The sequence below is a fragment of the Talpa occidentalis genome, unplaced genomic scaffold (genome assembly GCF_014898055.3).
Source record: "Talpa occidentalis isolate TD23 unplaced genomic scaffold, MPIMG_talOcc4v2.1 talOcc4.14, whole genome shotgun sequence".
Taxonomy (NCBI): Eukaryota; Metazoa; Chordata; class Mammalia; order Eulipotyphla; family Talpidae; genus Talpa; species Talpa occidentalis.
Genome location: NW_023601433.1, coordinates 7,417,168 through 7,442,946, shown reverse-complemented (window position 1 = coordinate 7,442,946; position 25,779 = coordinate 7,417,168). Strand labels below are relative to the sequence as shown.

The window sequence follows — 25,779 nt, the reverse complement described above, 5'->3', positions numbered from 1 at the left end:
TTCTCAGTTGCTATGCAAATAAAATCACATTCTTTGGACCACCCTCGTGGCCTAGGGGTTAAACCTCAGTGCTACCAGTGCAAAGATCACAAACAGCCTGAGTTCGTTCACTCTCTGGCCAGAAGCTGACCCACATGGAGCAGCAGACCTCTCCTGTCTCGCCTGCTGCTGCCCTCAGCAGTGTATTTCAGTAGATCTACCTGTTCCGCTCACCACTCTGTCTCTGGTGAATCCTCTCAACCCATTTACCACTCTTTTCCCTGCACCTCTGGCCTATACCTCAGTTCTATGCAAAAAAAAACAAAACAAAACATTTTTTTACATTAGTAAGCATAGAATTTTTGAAATACTTTTTCAGTCAGTGTAGACTATGATGCTATTGATTTCTTCCAGTCTAATAATGTGGCATGCTTTATCAACTTTCTTTTATTTACTATTTCATAATACTTTCCTATGATTTTCTATCTTTTAAGGTTTCTTTTTTACTATTTTGTTTTGCTTTTGTTTATCATGAATGATATAGAGAAAAGTAGATGATATAATATAGCAATTTCTCCATTAGGTAAAGCTAGAGATTTTCCTAATTGTTACCTATTTCTCTTCTCCCAATCTCAAAGTTCTTCTAGGATTAGGGTTTTTAACTGTATGCTAAATGGTTACTGTTTCTTAATGTCTATTTACTGGCTAAGTGAGAATTTAATGTTCTTTTAAATGGCCAAATATTTTCAAGTACAGAGAGAGGTTGACATAAAATTATTAAGAAAAATTAGGAAACCACATATTTTTTATTTTCTTCATCATAATGCTATTAGTAAAGTCTTTAACAAAATCACTTATACCAATATTGGAAGGATGGCACCTCATTTGCCATAATATTCACCTCTCTCAGGTATAGTTAAGCAATCCCAGAAAGTGTTTCACAATAATTGAGCCACATTTAAACATCACATTCAAAAGGCCTAAAACTCTTTCCCAGTCAGACACTAGTGCCTTTAGAAATATTTTTAAAATCAATCCATACTTTCTATTTCTATAATTAAAGATTAATTTCCTAACAAACATCTTCCAGCAAAAACAAATAGAAATCCTGGGAAAAATTAAAACAAACAAATGCCATCTAAAAGTCTGAGTCAAAGGTGTTAATCTTTGCAAGGGAGTTGAAAATTTGGAAGAAGAGGGCCACCCTAGAGGCGCAGGGGTTAATTCGCAGCACTAAGAAGCTATCAGCAGCCACAGCAGCCTGAGTTTGATCCCCTGCCAGGGAGGTGACCCACATGGCACGGCAGACCTCTCCTGTCTCACCCGCTGCTCCCCTCAGCAGTGCACTTTGGTCTGTCTGCCTGTTCTGCTCCCCACTCTGTCTCTGGTAAATCCTCTCACCCCCCACACTTCTGGCCTGTACCCCAGCTCTTATATGCATAAATAAATAATCTTTAAAAAAAAAGAGAGAGAAAATTTGGAGGAAGAAAACAGGGTCACTAGAATATTTTTTCATCTTTGATCTAGAACAGCCCTGGTCATAGAGGTGGTACCAGCTGGTTCAACCTCTATAGAAAAATGGCGCCTCTACCTTAATGGAGAAAATAGGCAAAGGAGATTTGGGCAACCAAGACTCTATTCCTGGTAGACAGGGACACTGGAAAAAATAAGGAAGCAGAGAATTGTATATAAACTCTGCTACCACCTCTACTAAACAAATGGGGCCAACTCACAGAATTCTAGTCTGGCATCAAGGCGGCCACACACAGGAGGTATGATAGAATTCACAATTTGAGTCTAGTAGATTAACAGAAAAGTCAAAAGGCCCCATCCATGATACTATTTATAATAACTATTTGTCATTTGGATGACCAAAATAGGTTTCTCACAGACATTCAGGCTTCATCCCACAGTTCCTGACTCACAGCTTTTGAAACCTCTGTAATTTCCTACATGTTGAGAGCAGTAAATGTGACTTTCTCTTTGTGAATGAGGGGACATTTGGGGAAACACCTAAGAATGGGGTGTGGTTGCCAGATGAACCAATCATATGATTAGAGAGCTGCAGCTTCCATTGACAACTCCAGACCTCCAGGGATGTAAGGGAGGTTGGAGATTGAGTTTTTAAGCAACATTATAGAATTTCTAAATAAATGGACAGATGTCACAATTCACTACAAATTGATCTATAGATGCAAGTCATCCCAATTTAGTAGAAATTGATGAGCTGATCTTGCACATTACACGGAAATGTAAATGACATGAGACAAAGTCCTTTTAACATACAGCCCTTACACTACTTGATTTCACAACTTAAAATACAGTTATATAGTAATAAAGATAGCATGGTGTTGGTAAATAGACTTACAGATCAATGGAACATAAAATCAAGAACAGAGCAATATAGATGCAGTTAATTGATTTTCAAGAAAGCTGCCATATTAAGTCAAGGAGAGAAATGAATCTTTTCAATAAATGGCACCTGAAAATTGAAAATAGATAAGGAAAAATTACCATTACCCCGTATAGCTTAACATATTAAAATATTGACTAAATATATCATATATCTGCATGTAAAAACTAAAACTTTAAGACTTCTGGAAAAACAGTAAAAAAAAAAAATTCTGCCATCTTGGAATGGCAAAGATTTCCTAAGATACAAAACTTATAAAAAATAATGTAATAAATGGGAAAAAAAAGAACTTCATCAAAAATACTTTTCTTTTGCTGTTTGAATGACACTGTTAAAATACGAACAAACAAGTCACAAATTGGAGACAACGTTTCAATGCATATATTGAAAGATCATTTGCATCCAGAATATATAAAAATTCTTACAATTTAATAAGACAATTCAATAAAAATGGGCAAAAGATTTGACCAGATCCAAAAACACACACACAAAAAAAAACCTAAATGAATACTTAAAAGCACATGGAAAGATAATTATCCATCAGAAAAATGCAAATGACAACCATTATGAAATAGCACTGCACACTTACTAGAAAGATAAAATTAAAAAGAATGACAAGATAAAGCATGGACAGAATGTGGAGCAACTGGGGTTCTCATCTACTCCTTGTAGGAATTCAAAATGATAGAACCAATTTGGAAAACCACATGGCAGTTTCTCAAAATGTTGAGCATACACCTACTGTAATTCACAGCCTTTCTACTCTGAAATAGTTAGCATATGTCCCACAAAAAGACTTGCCCACAAATGCTCATAGAATGGCAGCTTTATTCCAAATAACAACAACAATAAAGAAAAAAAAACAGCAACAACCTAAAGTCCACCAACAACTGAACATAATATCATCATACCGTGGAACTCTACTCAGAAATCAAACAGCACCAGCACCTATAAAATATGAGAATCAGCGACTGAAGCGTGATTTCCCTGACACCAAGGAAGCTTCTCATTCTACCACGTGTGTATCGCTCATACATTCCGAGAAGCAGATGCAAAGGTGACAAGATCAGGATTTTCCCCAAAAATGTAACTTTAAATGCATATTTAAATAACCACTTCTTTACTTCCTGACCCCAAATTTATTTATTAGAGTTTTTATAAAAATAGTTACAAAAATATAAACAACTCAAATCTCATATGGGGAAAAGTGCTTTGTAAAGAGACTTCATGTTTTCTGGGGAAAATTTTAACAACAGAAATAATCTTAGGGAGTCAGCCTAGTCAGCCATGATTGAAGAACTTAGCCAGGCTTGTCACAGACACTTGAACAAATCCTCTAGGTATGACCTGGGAAGGATGATACCTTATGTCACCAAAACATTTAAAGAACAAATCAGGGTTTGTTTATCAGATTTCATTATGAAGTAGTCTGTAATTAACTATGTAAAAGGGGAATGACCAGCCAATCCATTAAATAGCTTCAGCACAGTTGTTTACTTGGGATGCAAAGTGGAATGATAAGGCTATTTCCCCAAATAATTTAGCACCTCTTCATTGAAGATCATCTTCAAGTCTGTCTTTCTTTACTTTGAGATTGGATTTAAGACTAAGAAATAGCCAAATTACATGCATTCAAGTCTTCAAATAACTCTACAAAACACTACAAAATAACTACAAAACTCTACAAAACACTACAAAATAACTCTACAAAACACTACACCTAAGACCTCCCTGGAATGGGCTCACACTTGACTGCATTTCACAAGCTAACATTTACCACATATTCTAGATGCTTTATCCTGATGCACCATCTGAAGACCCCAAGACATGCAATGATGTTCAGGATTTTGCCTCTGAACATACCATTCTCTCATTCAGAAAGCTATGGCTTGAGTGTTTGCTCACCTTTGAAGTGCCCCCTTATCCCATCCCTAAGCACTACACATTAATCCATCACTCATCACTCCATACATACATGTATTGTTCAGCTTTCCTTCAACACTTATTTAATAAACAACTATTACACCTGCATTAATTCAGAGACAGAGCAAACAACCAACCCCTCTTCATGGAGCTTACATTGTACTTGGGGCTTGGGGGTAAGATATAAGTAAATTATATATGTATAAATATTATAATTATATATGTGTTTGTTTATATATATATATAATGTATCAGAAGGTAAAAACTACCATGGGCAAAAAAGTTAATGGATGAAAGAAATGGAATGCCAGGCAGTGGGGCTGGGTTGGTGATCAAGGCAGCATATAAGAAAGTCTTCGGAGGACTTAGTCTCATGTGGCAACAATTCAGTTAATTCATAGTTAGAGGAGGGAATCAGAAAATACAAGCATAGATGTTGGGGAAGGGGTAGACAAGGTGGGGGTGGGACTAATGTGGGCTTGTATCTACCATGGTAAATGAGGATGGAGAGAAGTTATTAAAGTCTGTGGACAGATGGGAGTTTTCAGTCTTGAAAAGAGGAAAAGAGAACAGATTATATAAATATAATAAAGCTGTCAGGAGGCACTAAATGTGTTTTTCTATAGCCATGCTTTCCTGAGACTTTGGTAACTGAGTATGATAGAGAAGACAAAAAAAAATACTTTAAAGGTAGATCAAGGAATCTGAGTTGAATTAATTGATGAGGAAAAATATAAAGTAAAGAACACAAAATTTAAACACATTGAGTGTGTTAATTAACCAATTAAAAGCAGTTGAAGAGAAAATCTGTGAACTGAGAAATAATTCCAAAGGAATTACTCAGTATGTAAGAGTGGTTAGGAGATGAGGATGATAGAAATTACAAGACCGAAAGTATATCTGAGAGGTGTTCAGGGTGTGGGCTGTTATAAAGAGAATGGGGAAGAAGCAATACATGGAGATGAAATGTTTTTGAATATTCCAAAATTGTTGAAAGGTACCATTATAGGAACATCCCCCCCACAGACACACACACCAAATCCTAAAAGGATAAACAGAGAATAATTTAGAGTGAAAAATATCATAGGAGAACTGAAAAACACTTGCAGAAAAAAGAAAATTTAAAATCAGCTACAGAGAAAGAAGATAATTCAACTACAAAGAAAAAGCAATTTGAGTGACATTATATCTCATTGCAACAAGAGAAGCAAGAAGATTGTAGAATAACTTAACATATATCTTCTTCCAGCCCTACAACTTAGAATTTTGTATCTAGCAAATTGTCTTTAAAGAAGACTAAAACAGAGATATTTTCAGGAAAACATGAGTCAGGAGTGTTTATCACCAAAAATCCTTCACCAAAGTATACATAAGCAGATGTGAACTTTAGTTTTTCTATATGAAACAGAAGCTTATCAGAATTTTCCTATAAAAAACAAACCCAACCAAAACACACACACACACACACACACACACACACACACACTGAAGCAAATATGGTTCCTACTTTGCAAGCATAGAGTCTCTCACACAGATTGCTCTAATACACTTCAAATTCATACACTACTCATAATGCTTTTCTCTGCTTCCTATCTATTCACATCATGCCCAAAGTCACCACCCAAAGCTTAGTTACGATCATGCTACTTTCCTGCTCAAAGCCTTTATTTCTTACCATTCTTTATAGACAAAATTTAAAACTATTAATTTACTCCTCAAATCCCAGCAAATCAAAATATAGCCTGAACTGATATTGACATTTCTTTCTCTCACTCCTCTACCACATTTCTTAAACATTAAGTACATAGCTTTATCATTATTAAAATCTGTCCTTGCTGGGCCTCCCTTGGTGGCGCAGGCGGTTGAGTGCAGCGCTGTGAAGCTGTCCAAAGCCTCTGCAGTGCCAGTTCGATCCTGGGGCTGCTGTCGAGGGTCCCACGTGGAGCAGCAGACCTCTCCTGTCTCGCCCACTGCTCCCCTCAGCAGTGTATTTCGTCAGTCTGCCTGTTCTGTTCCCCACTGTCTCTGGTGAATCCTCTCACCCTCCCATGCATCTGGTCTGTACCTGGTTCTTGTATAAATATATAAATAAATAAATCTTAAAAAAAAATATCTGTCTTTGCTTTCATTCTCATTGTTTCAATCCAAAGTGTGCCTGGCAATGTTATTTTTTTCTTGTTCACTGGTTTTCCTAGTTGAAATAAGCCATTATTCTCACCTGGTGTTTTATAATGCATTATAATTTATAAAATGCATTATAATTTTATAGTGCATTATAACTGGCATCATAAAATACCATTCACATATATTTCGCCTGGCATCAGGGTTACTTTGTTCAAGTCTACTTCCCTCACCAGAATTGTTTTGGTCTTTGAAATCCTGAATTATGTATAATTTATCTCTCTGTTTGCTGTACAATGCATAACAGTGTCTTTATGTAATAGTTTGCTGATGGAGATAAGTGTGCAAGTCATCAAGACAGGGAGCCATGATGAATTATCTGAGTCAATGTCACCACTAGGGTGTTTAAAAAACAGTCAACAATCTGCCACTGCTGGACTTGAAGAGGGAGGAAGGGACCATGAGCCAAGGGATGTGGGCAGCCTACAGACACTGGAAAGGAAATGAAGCAAATTCTCCTCTGGAACAATCAGAAAGGAATAGAGTCTTCCATCACCTTGACTTTAGCCCAGGGAGTCCCATGGGTTGAAGACCTGTGGGTTGAAGATCCTGACTATCAAGATATACATTGCATTAAATCAACTTAATTGCATGGTAATTTTTGACAGCAGCAACAGAAAACTAATAAAATGGTACAATGTAAATGGGGTAGGGAAATTATAAAAGGCTATAGAGATGGATGAGGGAACCAGTTCTATACCTTTGGAAGCACCCAGGGGGTCTAGAAAGGGATTCCTTCATTCTGGTGTAATCTTCATCTAGAACGAGGTGAGGGAAACTAGACACCAATCATGGAAGAGAGGTTTTGGCAACCCTCAATAGGGACAGGGCTCAGAACTGAAATGCATGACCTTACTCTGCCCCCTTGTCTTCTCATAAAACCTTCATATTTTATCTCCTGCCCTAAGTCATGATCTGGCTGTCACTATACAAAGAGCACTTACCAGATCAACATTTATTGACCATCGATTTTCTTGAGTGTCAAAACACACCATATCTAATGCTTATTTGGTATTTTCTTAGACAATTTCTACATATTTCCTTGTCTCTTAGAGACAAAGCTCCATTGACTAGTTCTATTTTTGTATGGGAATGATCCCAACTGGTAGTTTATTCCCAATGCTTTTGCAGAAAGATACTTGGATTATGTGTTTTCACTTCAATTGCCCTCTAAGATTATATGAACAAACAATGCATGTAATTCTTAAACTGCCAATTCCAAATAACATTCTACTTCAAAGGACATTTCTATGAAGAATGCAGGTAATTTCTTTAGATGTTAGAGGAAGTCTACACAATAAAAAGCCCACATAACCCTAATATTAGGTATAAACTGGAGACTTTTAAACTGCATTATTCTAGGCATTGTGTTTTCATTGACTTTTTTTAAGAGATTTTTTTAAAAAAGTGGGAAAATTGCTTCTATTTATATGTGTGTTTTAGCGCATGCCTAATCTCTTTCCTCTTTTAAGTATGAAACACCTATTAAAACCCAATAGTTTTAGTGTTTATATCATGTCACTGACCACCCTATGCTTTACCATTTCTTGATGATTTTACATAAATGGGGAAAAGTCAACAACTCACGTATGGCCCAATAAAAATCCCCACACCATTCATAAAGGCAGAACCACTAGTTTAAAAAGTAGAAAAACACTCAACTAAATAAAAGAAAGAACATCTAATGAACTGTAGCCATTGGTTTTTCCCCCTAGAATGATCATAATTTCAGGTCTAGAATCAGACAATAAATTTCTCATTATGCATTTCTGCAGAAGCTGGTAATTGAGCAGTTGAAAGTCTGATTTGGGTAAATACGTCTTTCAAAGCCATCAGCGAATTCTCCACTCTGATTAAAGAAAGGGAGAAAAACATCCTCACACATTTATTTATTCCCCATAAAGCTGGTCAGCTGGAAGAGGTCAAGAGAAAGTTTCATTAGACACTGCAGTAAGCATCTCCCTCATTTCAGAGTTGCAATGTTGGCACTATGGACACCTTCTCTGGACCAAGTCCGATGGGGCTCCGATTGCCCTCTGAGTGGACAAAGCACTCTCTACCATGCACTCTGCCTTCAGACCCATGAAGCTCTCAGGCTGCAACTGGACTAAAAGCTTTAACTTAACACTACAATTTACTCCTCCATGTTCACAGAAAGATGCGATCAGAGTGAATACAGAAAAATGCTCTGGGCAATAGAGCCAGTGGGTGTCATCAGCATCAGTGGAGCAATAGTGAGAAGCAGAACTAGTCGATGAAGCTTTGTTTCTAAGAGACGAGGAAAGACACCTCATTCGATTTTCCCCAAGGAATTGGAGTCACTCCATTCGCAGGTTCCTTCCAGGTACCAAAGGAAGCAGAGTCACAATGTGTCCACAATAAGCCACCCTGGCTCTGCCCCTATTCAATGTGCTTCAACAGACAAAGGCACCTCAACTTGGGAACCCCCCAAGAGTCATCAGTGTGGGATGCTATTTATAGCAAAGAACAATTCCTTTAAGAAGCCTCTCCAGAATGTCTTGGATGGTCTCCTGTTACTCAGTGGATATGTGTTTGCTTAATCAGAAAGAAAACTATGCTTGTATGAGTTGCACAGACTTGCCACTAAAAACAAAGAGGTCTGGATTTTCCTTTTCCCCAAAAATGCATGTATTTTTATCAAGAGGAGTCCAGAAACTTTCCTACAATGCTGTACCATCGTGGCAGAAGAAACCCAAAACCCAGTGTTTAATGAAGGCCATGCACACTCACGGACGCTCACTTCAATGTCGCTGCTCACCGAACTAAAAGTTCAAAGCAAAAACCAGCAGTTGACAAATTCAATTTTTGGCGCGTTCCATTCAAACTCTGTTGCATCATGTAAATAAACGTGCCCACAGCCGGTTTCTGACACAACAGGAACTCTTGTCAAGATGCTATTTGAATTCTAATGCCTTTCACTTTAGACCAAAAATGAGTTTGATGATATGAATACAAAATAATCTTCCTTGGATGTCAAGTCTTTTTATTTTAGGATCGGTCACATTTAAGCACAGAATGGAAATATTCCAAAAGGCCCTTTAAAAACCAAGGGGCAGATGTTCAAGTAAAAGCGAAGCCTAGAGATTGTTTATCTTAATAAAGCCATTCTATGCATGGCCCCAAATTAGGAGTGGCGCGGAGGCCAGGGCACGGCAAAACCATCACCACCTGTTTGCCCTGAAAAATCAATTAAAGTTACACTTTCATAACACCCCCTTCTAGCCAATAAAACTTAGACAGCTTCATTGAGAGCCCTGAGTCGCTCAGAGGAAAAGCTCTTGAAACCTAAATCCTTAGTCTCACATTCCTGCCCTGCGAACCTTCTAGTAACGAAGCACAGTGAACTCGCCTGCAGGGCCAGTACAGAAATGGCCGTGAGGACCAGACAAAAACAGAGAGGACAGGAGGACTTCCTACTGCCCGGGTTTCCTGCTGAGAAGCATACCTTTTGGTGAATTCCAATCATTTCTTCAAAGGCTCATTTTCTTTCTCCTTCAGAACAGAATTCTAGGCTACATTTCCTGTGCAGTAGAAGAGCTCCAACTTTGCAAGTTGAAAGCAAGGGCAGGAAAGTCATCCCAAGTGTTTTAGTAATTAAACGAATATGCATAATGAACCATATGCCCAAAGGGCCTGTTCTTCATGAGGGCCAGATTTTTGTTTGAATTTTTAATTTTTATATACAGATGAAACATTCAGTGCAATCTACCAGCAGTGGGGGAGAGCATGCAGCAAGAAGTGTGGGGCAGTGGCCACGCAGGAGCAGGAACTGAACATAGTGGAGAAAAATTGTCTTCTGAAGATTGTGATTCAAATGTGTTTTCCCCCTCCAGCAATTGTGCTGTCATCTGCTCAGCATCTTCGGGAGACACACAGAACGAACACCCTGACAGCTTTGTACAGTATGAGTAAAATACAGCGCCGTCAGGCGAAAGTGTGAAAATCCCAAGAGACAAACAAGTATTTAAAAAAAAAAAAAAAAAACCCTCAACACCCATCGTGCATCTACCATCTTGAATTACGGGAATCCTCCCAAGTCTCTTTCAGCAGCTACAGAAATACTATATTGCATGTTCTAGGCCACATACGTCAGCAATTTGAACTGATCGATGAGGAATTCTTACCTCTCGATGGAGGTAGCTGTGCAGAGAAAAGAGAAAATGCTAGGGTGAAATCCAAATTGGCTTCCCGCCCCTCCAGCTGACAGACTATGTGTTTTGGGAGTTCAGCAAACTCTTTCAAACACACAGCTCCCTAAGGTTTCCTAAACCACCATCATGGAAGAATTGGTAAAATCTTCATTTCAGCATTTCAGTGTCATTTAGAAAATTCTGTTATAATCAAAAGAAGATAAGAGATATAGAACCTCATAAAATGACTATATCAGCTCCTACCACACAGGTTTGAGTAAGCATGCTCCGGTGCAGAAAGCAGATTTTTAAAAAACGTGTTGGCACAATATTTGAAATTTACAATGATGTTTGGACTGGGCCTCCCCTGGTGGCGCAGGCGGTTGAGCACTGCGCTGTGAAGCTGTCCACAGCCTCTGCAGCGCGGGTTCAATCCCAGCTGGCCGGCGAGGGTCCCACATGGCGTGGCAGACCTCTCCTGTCGCTCCTGCTGCTCCCCTCAGCAGTGTATTTCATCAGTCTGCCTGTTCTATTCTCCACTCTGGCTCTGGTGAATCCTCTCGCCCTCCCACGCATCTGGCCTGTACCCCAGTTCTTGTATAAAAATAAATAAATAAATCTTTATTTAAATAAAAAAGGAAATAAATAAATAAATAAATAAATAAATAAAGCAAAAAACAATGATGTTTGGACCAAGTAATCAGGTCCTCAGTGTGGGTCAGTCTTGTAAGTGCCCTAAGTCAGGATAAACATTTCAGAATGGTTTGCATGTCGGTGGAAGAAGAGGCACAAGAAATTGGTGAAGTTCACTTCTCTCCACATCTTTCACGAAGTAACCTAAATGCAAAATGCCACACTCAACCTTATGGCATTGAGAAAAGATTACGAAGACAAATCTGATCAAAAGTCAAAATGAAGGCTTGAACTCTTTTAAGGGTACCCCCACACCCACATCTGAACATAGATGTGCTGTCCAGTTCACAATGTAAACACCAGACGTGGAATCCAAAACATTTAAAAAGCAAGCAATGATGGTGCTGTAAATAACATCTCTCGTTGCTTTCACTCTTAATTTGCAGTTTATGCCATTGACACTGGCTGGGTACTTGATCAAGTGGTCTCAGTGGAAAGACAGATAAACTTCAACTGCAGGCAGAAGACAAAAACTGACAAGGACCGTCACCTTTCCTGACTGTTTAAATCCTTTAAGGAAGTGTCGGAGCAATTAGAGAGGCAGTGTAATCTTTGCAGAGTGCATTAACACTCTTCGACCTCCCAGAGGACAGATCAGACCTCAGACACATAATGCTTCCCTAAGGCTTTTTAGCCAGTGTCTTTGATCTCTTAGTCACTCCTGTGTTGCCATAGGTATCATCCACGTACAAGGCATTATTCATGAGTGCCACCATCCACCAGCTCTGAGAGGGGACTGCAATCAAGCAGAAAGCAGGAAAGACACTCTGAGCCTGATCCTCAGTGCTATTTCCTGTGTCTTTAAAATAGGATGGGGGTGGGGGGGTGAGAAGAGGGGTGTGAGTCCAGATTTCTGAAAAATACTCTTTCACAATTCTCTTATTATTTTTTAGAACCACAAAGTCTACTCTGTAAGAGGGAATTAGTTACATTAATATACATGGGTCATTTGATGAGCATGGCAAAAACATCCGATGCTTTGGGTCTACGAATGAACTTCATAATAGATTCTTTGAGAAAAGCACCATGTATGATAGACAGTGCTAGAATATGCAAAAGAAAGCAAATGGGGAAATCAAATACCTTGCACTGCAAGCTTTTAAACCTTCATCTACACTGCAGGTTAGATAGCAGGACTCACTGGCCAGGCAATCACCTATTTCCTGATGAACAAGTTCTGTTCCCACTGCTAATCTCACCGCGGAAGCTTGGGTTTTTACCATTTATTATAAACATTTTCAAGAACTGCTTACCATGATACATTTTTTTAAAAGATTTTTTTTTAAGATTTATTTATTTATTTATACAAGCACTGGGTATAGTCAGAAGAGCGGGAGGGTGAAAGGATTCACCAGAGCCAGAGCGGGGAACAGAACAGGCCGACTGATGAAATACACTGCTGAGGGGAGCAGCGGGCGCAGCAGGAGAGGTCTGTGCACCATGTGGGACCCTTGCCTGGTGGCCAGAGATCGAACCGGCGCTGCAGAGGCTGCAGGCAGCTTTGCAGCCCAGTGCTCAACCGCTGCACCACCAGGGGAGGCCCACAATATATTTTTTAATGGATTAGATGTTGGTCAGCTGCTAACAGAGCAGAGAACAGAATATTCTTTCTATGAAGGCTGCAGTATAGGCTTTCAGAGGGTCTTCCTTGCCGTCCACTTTGCTCATAAGTAACAGGAATAGCAGTTGAAACAGAATATAAGAAGGCTAGAAGGTTTCTTTTCTAGTATTTTCTTTTTTCATCCCCCCTCCTTCTTCTATGATAAGGAATTCTGGATCTGAGGGCAGAGGATACTAAACCTCACTGGTTTTGAACTTCACCATAAGACTTGGCAAAATGCTGAGGTGAATGAAAGACAGAGACTGAAATCCACATGATTTGCTCAAGACTGTCCCAGTTGTCTGCTGTTGACACAAGATCTGAAATCTAAAGCATTTAGACCAAAGTAAATATATTTTCTTAGAATCAAGATGGGTCCCCCTTGACAATGGGCAGAGTGAAGGATTTTTTTTTTTAATTTTTATTTATTTATACAAGCACTGGGTACAGTCAGAAGCATGGGAGGGTGAGAGAATTCACCAGCGCCAGAGCGGGGAGCAGAACAGGCAGACTGACGAAGTACACTGCTGAGGAGAACAGCGGGCGGCAGGAGAGGTCTGTTGCGCCATGTGGGACCCTCTCCTGCAGCCGGGGATCAAACTGGTGCTGCAGAGGCTGCAGGCAGCTTCGCAACCCAGCGTTCAACTGCTGCGCCACCCAGGAGACCCAAGGATTTTTTTTTAATGAGACTAAAATGAAATAAGAGAGCTGGAAACCAGCTTTATGTTTAAACAAATTTAGAGTTAGCATTTTCAAACCTAAACTTAAGAAAAATGGCAAATTAAAATATATATCTACAAAAAGCAATTTATGAACTTTCAAAACTTCATTGGCAGGGGGGAAAATATTCACTGAATACTTTTAGTTTGACAATGTCTAATGTCCAAAACAAAACAACTAAAATAATTGAAAAAAAAAATACATCCACTATGCATTTTCTAAGGTTTTAAAAGAAACTGTTTAGGTTTTGTAGCTTTCAAGGAATTTATGTTCTGCTCTAATGAAACTAATCTTCTGTAATTAGCTGAGAAAGGAAGTGCCGTCTGGAAGCAAAAGGATTTGATACTCTGATTTGAAGGTGTTTCTACACACACACACACACACACACACACACACACACACACACACACTATGCCTAAGCAACTTCAAAACTTCACCAATAGCACAGACATCACATTTTAGCGACTGTACAAGGAAAGGAAAGGAAACAGGTTTAAAGTGAGGAGCTACTCTGTGGAATCTGTACCAGTTTAGAAATAATCTGGGTTTTATCCATGTGCATAAAGATGAGCACACCATAGAAAATGTGAGAATTATAAAAATGGAGCAGGAGATTCAACAACATGAGAATTTGAATTTTTTTTACTAATGTAATGATTTCTGCTGATAGATGATTGTATCAAATTAAAAATAAATTGCTGAAATTAAAATCCCCAAGAAACAGTCCACAGAAATTTACTTTGGGTTTTTCACCATTTATGAGTTTCTATCGCCACCTGCAGGACTATCTTTTCGTAAACTCAGGCAATGACCAGACTTGGTTCTTCCAGTTTCTTTTCTCTTTCTTTTCTTCTTCTTCTTCCTTTTCTCCCCTTGTGCTTGTGTTTGTCTGTGTGTGTGTGTGTCTGCTACATTCCAGGAAATGAATTACATTTCTTTTGTAAACATATACGTTATTCAAAGTATAAAAATCACAAATAAAATGCAAAATTAAATTCAAGGAAAGAGATGCAGATGACAGAGGCCACAGCCAGCCAGCATTTTCAACAGCTAAACATACTTCCCATCACCCTATTTTGCAAAGTAGGATTCTGAGGGAAAAAGCCTGTAGGAAATTCCTTACAAAAACTGTGAGGACTTCAGTGGTTTCTAAGGAAAACAGCTCTCACTGTGCAATCAGTTACAAAAAAGTTTATCCTCTCTTGTACCTGGCTTACCCCACAGCAGAAGAAACACTGCTAACCAGGGATCCATGCTCAGTTTTCTGTTGCTTTCTAAACAGAGGGCCAAACACAAGACAGTATTTCATTCAAAAGTGTTATTGGAGCCAAATAAAAGCAAGACCGAGTTTTAACAGCAGAAATCAAAAAAAAAAAAAAAAATCACCAGCTCTGAAATACAAAAGCACAGACTACGAAGATCATTCTGTCATCACGTCATCATCTTCAGCACTGCAGTCGCCATAAAGCCTTGCACAGGAGATGCTTCTTCTGCAGGAGACCAGTGCCCAATGCACAAGGAATAGAAACGCGGATTTATGTGCTTTCTGGGCACATTCCCCCTCTGAGAAGCAACTCTCAGACTTATTATATACTTTTTTAATGTAAGACTTGAGGGAAAATATGCTTTTTATGTCTTTTAATAACAGGATCCCTGGATACTCCCTAAATGTGGTTCATACTCAGGAACTAACCCGTAATTGCGATGCTAAGACCACAAGTCCCACGTTGTATAATAATGGTGTAGGGCCGAGGTCGTCTGTTAAGAAGTCTCAAGAACATGGGAAAATCACATTTCAGATGCTCCAGGCTCTCCCCCAGTGGATGAACACGAAAGAGCCTCTCACTGAACATTCCCTAGTTCCATGCTTTTCCAAACTTAAAACAGTGGCTATGAGGGGGTCTCATTTTTTACTCCAATTGAGCTAAGAAATACAGACATTTTCCCTTGACAAAGGGAAGCGTCCCTGGCAATTAGTAGGAACAAAATTTTTTAATAGCTTGGGCAGAAATAGAGAAATCATTTTAAAGGGCTAAAAACCATGGATTTGGGTTTCAAGTGAATCCCCAGTAAAATTAAAAGTTACGAACACAGACCAGGGACACAGCTGAGCTGAGGACAGACTAAATTGGATTTTGATTTAATTGTCTTCTTATCCCTTTTTTGCTTTGTTTTTGTTTTTGTTTTTTTGGTAAAAGTGAGAGCTAGACTACCAGGCCAGGGAAAACCTTAAAAACATCAGCTCTAGTTATTTAAAAAGCCAATGACAACCCCAAGATGAGAGGCGAGGTGACAGAGACCCCTTCCTAAGCCATAAATCAAATGGCAAAAGGACCACACAGCCTAGTAAACCCTAACCAGACCTCAAAGCAGGTCTCTCTCCATAAACATCAGGTCAGGCAGCTGGGATGATTACCAGCCTCCTTCCTAAGTGTCACCTGTGGTGGCTCTAATTACAGGCTTCCCCGCAAGCGCGCCCAAGTCACACAGCAATAAAAGGACCCTGGACTCGCCAAGTCTAGCCAGACCACGGATCCTGCAGCCACCACCTGAAGGGCAGTCCCAGAAGATCAGCCAGCGAGGCTAATAAAAATGACAGCTTAGAGACAGATGACAAAGCTTGGACCGCAAAAAAGGCAACATCAAATTAGCCAGAAATGTAAGTGCTGAGTGTGGCTGTTCAACAGGTCAAAACCAAAGGCCAGAATTGTTTATAACTGTTTTCACACACCCTAGGGCATGGGCTCTCTTTTGCTCTCTCTCATCTCTAAATATTCTTTTCCATTTTTGCATCATGCAGAATGTTTGCTACCCAGGTGTCTCAGAGAGAAACAGATGGACAGGAGGAGCAAGGCACCCAACTCTGGAAGAATCAAAAAATAAAATATCCCTAAACTCAGAGGCTGTTGATCCAGGTGAGCGATTTGCTAGCACCGCTCGCCACCACCTCTCTTGGTTCTCCTACTGCCTTTGGGCAGCGAAATGGTGATTTCTACCACCCCTGTGTGGGCAGGGTCAAGAAAACCCAGAAAAAGGCACATCAAGTGAGATTATGATGAAGTGGTAGGTAGTCTCTAAATTTTACCTACTGGTGGGGCCACAGACATTTTAGTCAGAGGAGTAGTTGGAATAAAAGGAAATCAATATCTGGACACAGATAGTTCACAGGAGTTCCAGCATGCTTCCAACAAGCATTGCATAGACACCTGCTGTATACCTGACAGTATTCTAAGCAGTAAGGACATACACAAAGATGAAAGACCGGGCCTTTGCTGCTCTCTGTTCATAGCACCCAAAAGCAATCCTTCCATCATTAGGCTATGCTAATGGATTAATTCAGTGGATTAATTCTTTAACCTGAGATACTAGACCATCAAAGCAAAATCCCTTCTGTTGTCGACGCAAAGAACTTAATTAGGCCAAGCGTGAAAAGGACACTCACAGTCTTGGAGAGAGAACGAGCTGCTTTGGTGTTTGGTGGCTCCATGTACATCCATCGGCCCTGGCAATGGCTGAGTCTGAAACATTAATTCCAAGCACACAATGCAAAGGTTTACAGTTGTACCCTATTCTCTGCCAGTGCCCTATTCTCAGAACCTGTAGCAATGAAACAGCAACTCCATGAGTGAGTGTGTGTACGTGGATGAGCATGTGCGCTAGAGGCCATTCTCTGAGTATGAAGCCAACTAGATGGTTTGCATATTTCTTACCCACATTTGTGGCTCATTTCATATTTTTAAATATATTTCCATGCCTATAATCAAAAGGGCAAATTTCATTTTTCTTAAGTTGTGTCTTCATAATAAAAAAGGTTACCTCTTTTGTTTCAAATACAAGAAGAGAGCCTCCCTGGTGGCAAAGCGGTTGAGCGCTGGGTTGTGAAGCTGCCCACAGCCTCTGCAGAACCTGTTTGATCCCTGGCACCAGTGAGGGTCCCACATGGCGCACAAACTTCTCCTGCTGCCCACTGCTCCCCTCAGCAGTGTACTTCATCAGTCTGCCTGTTCTGTTCCCCGCTCTGGCTCTGGTGAATCCTCTCACCCTCCCGCGCTTCTGACTGTACCCAGTGCTTGTATAAATAAATAAATAAATAAATAAATAAATAAATAAATAGATAAATAAATAAATAAATCTTTAAAAAAACAACAACAACAAATCACCAGTAGGATATCTTTGGACAGTAGCGTGGCCTAAACTGAACTCACTGGAATCTGCATAAGGCCAGGATCCTAACTAGAAACTCTCAGTTATGGGAGTATGTGCTTGCAAACGCATCTCATCAGGAATCTTGGGGAGGGCAGTGGGGATTGAGAGAGGGGTTCCCTGGGGCTGGACCTATCATACAAAAGGGGGAGTTAACTGTCCACTTCTCTAACAACATAGCAGCATGTGTGAAGACACACAACATCTGCTGTTGCAGGAGCAGAAAAATAAAGATTGAATGTTTACTAGTCCTAATGGGGATGTTCCCCAATACCAACTGGCTTCCGAGTTTGTAGCTATGTTCGGATGAAAGTGCAATTCAATTATAAAGTTGAAAAATGTAAACATGAAAATAGGCTAAAATAGTTACTAGTGTCCTTTTAAATTTTCAACAGATAATCTTTTAATGCAATTACTGTAATTTTATTAAATGGCATAATTAGTTAATGCCTGAGGAGTTGTCAATAGAAGGTGCAATTATGTTGTAAAAATTATAATCACAATGTGCAATGATGGATTGTTCTTATGAAAAAAATGCCAGAAAAAACTTTAAAATATTTTTGAAAGTGTACCATGCAGTCTTCTGGGAGAAGGAAGATTTGAGAAATCATCTAATAAATGTTAAATAAGCAGTTGGCTGTTTTTAGCTGTTTTAATTTACATATAAATTTTATAATTTATACATTTTGCATATACATATATATGCATTAAAGATAGCTAAAAAAAAAGCCCTTTGCTCCAGACAAAATGGACATTATAACTGTGGATATTTTTATTTCAACTTTAAATAAGATTCTGCTAAACTTTGAGCTCCCGCAGTGCACACACCCACTGCCATGGCGCTATCTGCTTCACATGTACAGTGTGACTTCTGGTGGCTATGAGAGTAACCACTGAAAATAGAATAGAATGCAGGTGCATCCAGTTGTGAGTAAATTGGCGATGGAGTATAAAGAAAAAGCAAATCTTCTAGATACAGTTAACACCTAAATACCTAAAGCATCAAAAAGATATTTGACCAGCACTATTATAAGAGTCCAATCTGAAAACAAAATTTCCATTGCATTTGTCATCTGGACCGAGGCAAATTCAATCCGAATGTTCTTTGGGTCACAGGAGGGATCAGGACAAAAGCAATGCTCAAGGTGTCCTGTGAAGTTTTTACTAAATTGTTCTCATAAAATGTTCAACAGAGAAACATTTTGTTTTCCAAATGACCTCCACATCTTCTTGAGTGTGTGTGTTTATATGTGTATTTGGGCATGAGTGTGCAGGTATATGTTTATACTGTGTGTACATGTGAACACGAGTACATGGCTGTAAATATGAGTGTGTACGTGTGTGTGTGCAAATATGCATATATGTACATGTGTGAGTGTGCAGATATGCATGTGTGTCCGTGTGCGTGTGATGGGGAGTGGATACTTGCAACACACTGTGTTGAAAGTTCTGTCACTGTTATTATTTTTCAATGCAAAGTGGGATTATTCCACATTTCTCAACATTCTAAGATCCCGAAAAGCTAAGAATTCTGCATATGTAAATACGGACTATCACTAAAAGGAGAGAACTTCATTTTTAATCTTATTGAGGGAGGGGGAAGTTGATTGATGCTTCAAATTATGTGTCACGTTGCAGACCCTGTCAACTCCGAAGAAGAAATTCTTCATTTTCCTACACTCAAAAATATACAGGAAAAAAGTCACAGATGTTAAAATCATAGTTTTATGAAGATACCCACTGATATATGATAGATTTAGATTACTTTTTAACATCAAACGCCCAAGTAAGAATTTAATAAAATAAGGAATCCATCAATGCCCCTCAGACGTGCCTCCTTGATGCAATAGGTGTGCCTGAAAGATTGGCAGAAAATGAAACTACGTGAATACAGTTCTCGCACAGAATTAGGAGGACTCTGCTATTAAAAATAATCTTCCGATGAAGCCATCTGTCAAGTCAATGGTATTTTGTTAAATGAAAAAAAAATAAGGCATTTCTGTCATAATATGACTTTAGGTCTTTCTATAGAAAATACTGGGGTTTGTAAAATAAAAGTACCCAACAGACAAACAAAATAAAAACCATGCATCCAATTAGTTCTACCATATAAATATCACACCGCAAAATTCTATTTGAGGCCAAATTCAGTTCATCTAAATTATCACCAAATAATGTATTTGTACAGAGTCAAGGGTATATTCCATACAGCATCTCTACACACACTAGAAATATGAACCTATATCTCTGATAGTTACTGTTTTAAGACATTCTGCAGGAGTGTGTTAATGTAGATAGTTTCCCTTCTCTACACTTACCCCTTATTTTGCACAACCTGGAATTCTTGAAGAAAATATGAAAAGCTTTGTTCATGTCATTGTTTTCAGTCCTCATTCTCCCCTGGAAAACTCTTCTACCTGATCTAAGAGTTTTCCCAGAAAGTGGGTAAAATAACACAGATACCAATTTGGGGCTAGAGTTACCTTCTGTCCCTCCAGGGGAAGGAAGACCCCCACCAGGGACTGGTTCAGCCAAAGACACATCAGTAAAGTGAACCCCTATATCACTTTTTCTAATTTGCAATAGAGAAAGATCTTCGAAAGCCATCCTGTTGTTCAATAAATCCTTGGGTTAAGACGTTGCTTCAGACCACCATGAAATCGTGTCATACTGAGGCAAGTGGTTGAAACATAAGTTATCACATCAATGAATTAAAACCAATGAAAGCTTCCTGTCCTCAGCAGATCACAAGGGGACATCAGTGCACTGCCTGTGACAAATATGACACTCCAGGGGAATAAGGGAGAGGAGAGGCCAGATTCAGTGTCACGGCCACCCTATCACTTTCTTTGTCCAGGTCAACTAGGATGCAACGCTTTTCAGAAAGACAACCCATGATGGATCCCACATTCACAGGCCATGCCCAACAGCAGCCCCAGCAGAGAGGCACTAGGTGCACTCCAAGCTGTTAACATGCACATGGGTAGGCAAGATCCATGGAAGAAAAGCTCTTTCCAAACGAATGAAGACCTGGCTACTCATCATGTCTCTTTTTAAAAAGAGGAAACCAGAATATATATATTTTTCAATTTTATCCCAACAATACATTCTCTATATCCACTTGCTTTATGTGTGGCTTTAACTTTCATCAGAATGAGTGTGTGCTTACATTAGCATATTTATCCCCTCACCAACCTGTAGCTACAGAGAAAGAATGATGCTGAGACACTCACAAATAAATGGGGTTGAAGAGTACTTAAATCCCTGAGCTCACGGCACTCTTTGGTTTGTTTAATGAAAGTAACGTTGACTACCATGGTATGTGGGCTTCAGGCGTAGGCACCAACATAACAACATCAGCATAGATGACATCATGCTCATCACAGAAAGTCCAGTTTCCACCCATCACCCAACAGCTGACCTCCCTTACCCAGCTGACCCACTCAGCATCTGCCTCCCCTTCTGGTAACCACTATTTTGTTCTTGTAGCTTAAGATTGTGCTTTTGTTTTGTTTTACTGCTTCATCTGTTTCTTTATCTACCATGTACGTGAAATAAAGTGCTGTTTGTCTTTCTCTGTCTGACTTATTTCGCTGGCATAATAGGCTCTGGGTTCATCCACATGGTTGCAAATGGTGGGATTTCACCTTTACTTCTTAAAGCTCACTAGTATTCCAGGGTGCATATATTTTTAATGAGCAGAGATAATTTTCTAATAAAATGACACCTCATCAGTTGAGGGAAGGGAGACATCTACCTTTCTATAGTTGCAGTATCTTGAGTTCCATGGGGCTTGAGCAAATGTTAGATAAATATTCATGCACAAAATTTCAAATGAAAACAGAAAAGCATTTGTTTTTAAGGGAACACTCTTTAGGACAACACACACACACATTTTATTCCTTCATCATGCATAACATTTATAAATGTATGCATGCATTAGACCCACTCTTGGACTCTACATTTTTTGCCCATGTGGAAAACAGGCAGCTGTACACACACAGTGGCACCCCCTACAGTCTCATTAACTCATGTACCCCAGCAAAATCACGCTTTTGTGAACAGCATGAAGAGGCACCTTCCCCTTCCCTTCCGTGAGGTCTTAGAGATTTGAAAGGACAGTGAGGTAGCCCCATCTGCCAGCCTGGCTGTGGGCTTGGTGGTGTCCATGGGGACAGGCGTGCATAAGTGGCCACTGCCCATTTAGAAGGCCCCCCAAAAGACGACCTATTTCTATTCATTTGTTCTAATCTGTCTTCAAATCAGGCCTGCAGTCCATTAATCATTTCTGTCACTCCCCCACAGAACCCAGGGCATCAGATCTCTGTTTTTCTAAAAATTACAGTGCCAGAAACTTAGCTCAAGAAAAAGGAAATCCCCTCTCAAAAGGGCTGGCTGTGGTGCTGATGGGAAGAAGCAACCGATGCCGCTGACTTTTCTGTTTTGCCCAGAATGGCGTACAAGATTCCGTGGAAAGTTTTTAAAGAGAATTCAAGTGGAAAGTGGAGGTGGGAGGCTGACAAGCTCCCCAACACATGAAGCTGAGGGGAACACAAGAAACAGTAGTGGGTAGATACAGCAAAGATGGCAAAGACAGATGTGTGCTAACAAAATCCTCATTAATGTCTTTATTAGGAGCCATTGTTTTAGCAACTTCAGTCCAAAATAAAAGTATATTAAAGGTCAGGTTCACAGCCATACCAGATCCACTATATCCTGAAGTAGATAAAAAGCTATAATTAACTAGACAAAACAAAATGGGCCTTTGATAGCAAAGAATATCTTCTCACTGGGCTGATATACTTGCTTGCATAATAAGAGTGGAAGTGACCTTGAACCCACTGACCTTTGGAGCTCTTTTTTTTTTTAATGAGTATATCCCTGTGAGTGAAGAGAGAATACTGACAACAGAAAACAGAGGACAGAAGGATTATCACCACGACTTACCACTCAATCACTCTTGTCATGTTAGACTCAATGGCAATCTTCATACACCCCCAAATTAATGGCCCCACAGGAGATGTAAAAGACTGGCAGTTAAAAGACTTGGTTTCTACTCCTTTGTACAACAAAACCCAATCTGATCAAAAACAAGCCCCCTTACAAAGAGGGAGAGATGTGAAATGAGGGCCTCATGTCAATTCTCAGGTCCTTGCCAGATTCTCGGACTTGGTAGTTGACTTGGGTTGTGTTAGGATCTCTTGCAGCTCTGAGATTCTATGATTACATTATACCCACAGGATGAACTACTGTTCAAGACATCCCCTCCATAATCACCTCTAGGGTCATATAGTATACAAAGATCACATTTATAATGAAAATTTTCTTACAAGTATAAACTTCAGCTATGTTGAATATGTATCTTTCTATTTCTTGCTTATAAAATAGAACACATCTGCATTTGGATTTGAGACTCAGAAGCAAAAAATGAATAAACTGAATGTAAAAAAGGAAGCTTACCACAAATGCTATTGTACTTCTCAATGTAGATTCCCACTGGAAGCAGCTTTTAAGAAATTGTATTGTATTCCATATCGCCATGGTGATTCTTTTCACACGATCCACATCCCTCGATAAGATCTGATTTTAAAAAATGGAAAACTGGGAATCAGATTTAAATACAGCAAACATTCTCTTCAGAAAAGGCAGTGTGATCATTGAAATTATATTTTTTATAGCTGCAAATTTAAGAAAATATAATAAAAAGAAAAAGTCCTAATATTTCTAAAACTCTTAAAAATATGATCATCCATAGAGGGGAAAAAAGTCAAATGTATTTTTAGTTCTATTTGATAAAAAATAAAACTGCGATGGTAAAAACTAGAGTAGCAGGGTATTTGGTGTGTGTAAATGTGTGTGTGTGTGTGTGTGAGAGAGAGAGAGAGAGATAGAGAGAGAGAGAGAATGAGTATAAATACTGTTTAGTTTAGAAAAAAATGGTTATTTATACTATTAAAATTTAAAGGTACAATGTCTAGGTATTCTAGTTCATCTAATCTAGCAAAAGAGTCTATTTGAAAAAAGTATAGCTCTGGGAAGGAAATACAGTGCTCTCACCTCCTAACCATACAACCTTGGAGAAGTTTCTTAACCTCTCTCATAAACAACGGGATTGATGTTAATACTATAACCTTTATTATAGTTTATAATAACCTGATTGTGGAGAGAATTAATGGGCTTTATGCCTAATGCATTAAAGGAGCTTATAAGAATCTCCATCACAAGCACAAGTTTCAACTTTATGAGTGTTTCAGAGCACTAAGTGGTGAAAGGCAGGTGGGGAGGGTCCTAGTATACCCTAGGAGCTCAACCCCAAACCCCTGCTGCTGTCAGAAGCAAAGGCCACCTCACTGGAGGTCGAGTTTGGCAAAGGAAATGTCTTTTCTCCCAGTTGTAGGCAGATACATTTCAATTTGTTTGCAAAGCAGCTACTCCACCTACCCCAACTCAAGTTTTAACTTTCAAGTAAACAGAGCAAAAGGCAGCAATAATAATGTTTTTAAAAAGACATTTGCTCAAATTACACAAAATAAATATTACATCGCATGTTATGGCAGACCAAAACAAAGCATTTGGATGTGCCTTAGAAGACATTAAAGCCTTTCAAATGTGCCCAGAAGTTCATGGGAAACAAAGGGATGATAAGATGCCTTTATATTTAACTGCTTTACGAAATCCACAGCTGCTCACCCCACAGGAAGTAGTGGAAGTAATAAACACTTTCAAAAGAGGACACTTTGTTCTTTGTCACACAACTGAAGAGGGACAGTCGGTACAGAATGAAATCCTGAACTGTGTCTAAATAGGACAGGGAGGGACCTTGAAAAAAATGCAAAGGTCACGCTAAAAAAATGAGAAACTTTCCCTTCTGGGCCCCAGTCTTTGCTTTTGGTTGAAGCAATGAGAGAGGAATTAAGGGCAACAGCAAGGGAGAGAGAGTTAATTCAATAGGAGGGAAAGTGCCAACACATCCCAAATTTAGACACCACAGAAGAGGAAGGAGTAGCTGAGGGTAAATCCAAGGTCAGGGGACTCTCAAGCTCCACTGGGTTATTTTCTGTGTCAACTCCACAGACAGAACACATCCTGAAACCTCACAGGATGGACATAAACATGGCTAGGAATCAAGGAGGGCCAGCAGCGCAGGAACACGCAGGAGAACTTGTGGGGTCTTGTCACTAGGAATTTCTGCTTGTAGAATGATCAGAAGTTAATGGAGGGCGGATACCTCCTCAAGTTAAGGAGAAGAGAAAGAAGAGATGGAAAGAGAGAGGGAGAGAGAGAAAAAGGGGAAGAGATGCAAGCATGGAGAGACAAATAAGGTCTTGAGGTACAGGGTGTGGAGAGTATCAACTTTCCAGAAGAATCTCTGTGAAAGGGGGGGGAGCATTGCATAGGTGTCCATCTCCCCTCCCCCACTGACAGGGCAGCCACCCCAGACCACAACTCTCAGTTTCCCATGAACTGCAGGGGGCACAGGGAGAGAGCAAGGCGGGTGGAGATATAAACTGAGGGGACACTCGGAAGAGGCAGGTGGGTGAGACACACAAGTGGGGAGACTGTTCCTGGTCAGGGGAGGAGACAGTGGCAGCCATTAGCATGACCTCATGGTGAATGATGTGGTATATTTTGAATTTTGAGTCTCCCCTTCTGTCCCAGTTCTCTGGGGCCTGCCTACCACCTTTCTTGTGGCTCCCTGCCATGAGGTGCCTTAGGCTGGTGGCAAGTTACAGGCTCAGAAGCACCATTTTGAACGGAGCCGATTTGGCTGGGAACCTGCCCACAAGGCAAAGGGTCGTTTTTGAATGGGAAACTAGTATTTGAAGTGCCTCACCCTCTCCTGCTTCCTCTCCCACCCCACTCTCCACCAACGCTATTAAAAGTCTTTCACATTACGATCATGCTTCCTTTGCCTT

The 25,779-nt window shown here is 39.7% G+C and overlaps 1 protein-coding gene across 6 annotated transcripts in view; it reads right to left on the bottom strand.

Moving 5' to 3' along the window:
- Positions 1-25,779, bottom strand: part of MCTP2 (multiple C2 and transmembrane domain containing 2) — a 200,497-nt gene that overhangs the window by 44,623 nt on the left and 130,095 nt on the right. For all 6 annotated transcript variants that reach the window (XM_037510041.2, XM_054694750.1, XM_037510040.2 and 3 more), the window contains one exon: positions 23,324-23,443. In XM_037510041.2, coding sequence (XP_037365938.1) covers positions 23,324-23,443 — 120 coding nt within the window. The remainder of the gene's footprint in view (positions 1-23,323; positions 23,444-25,779) is intronic.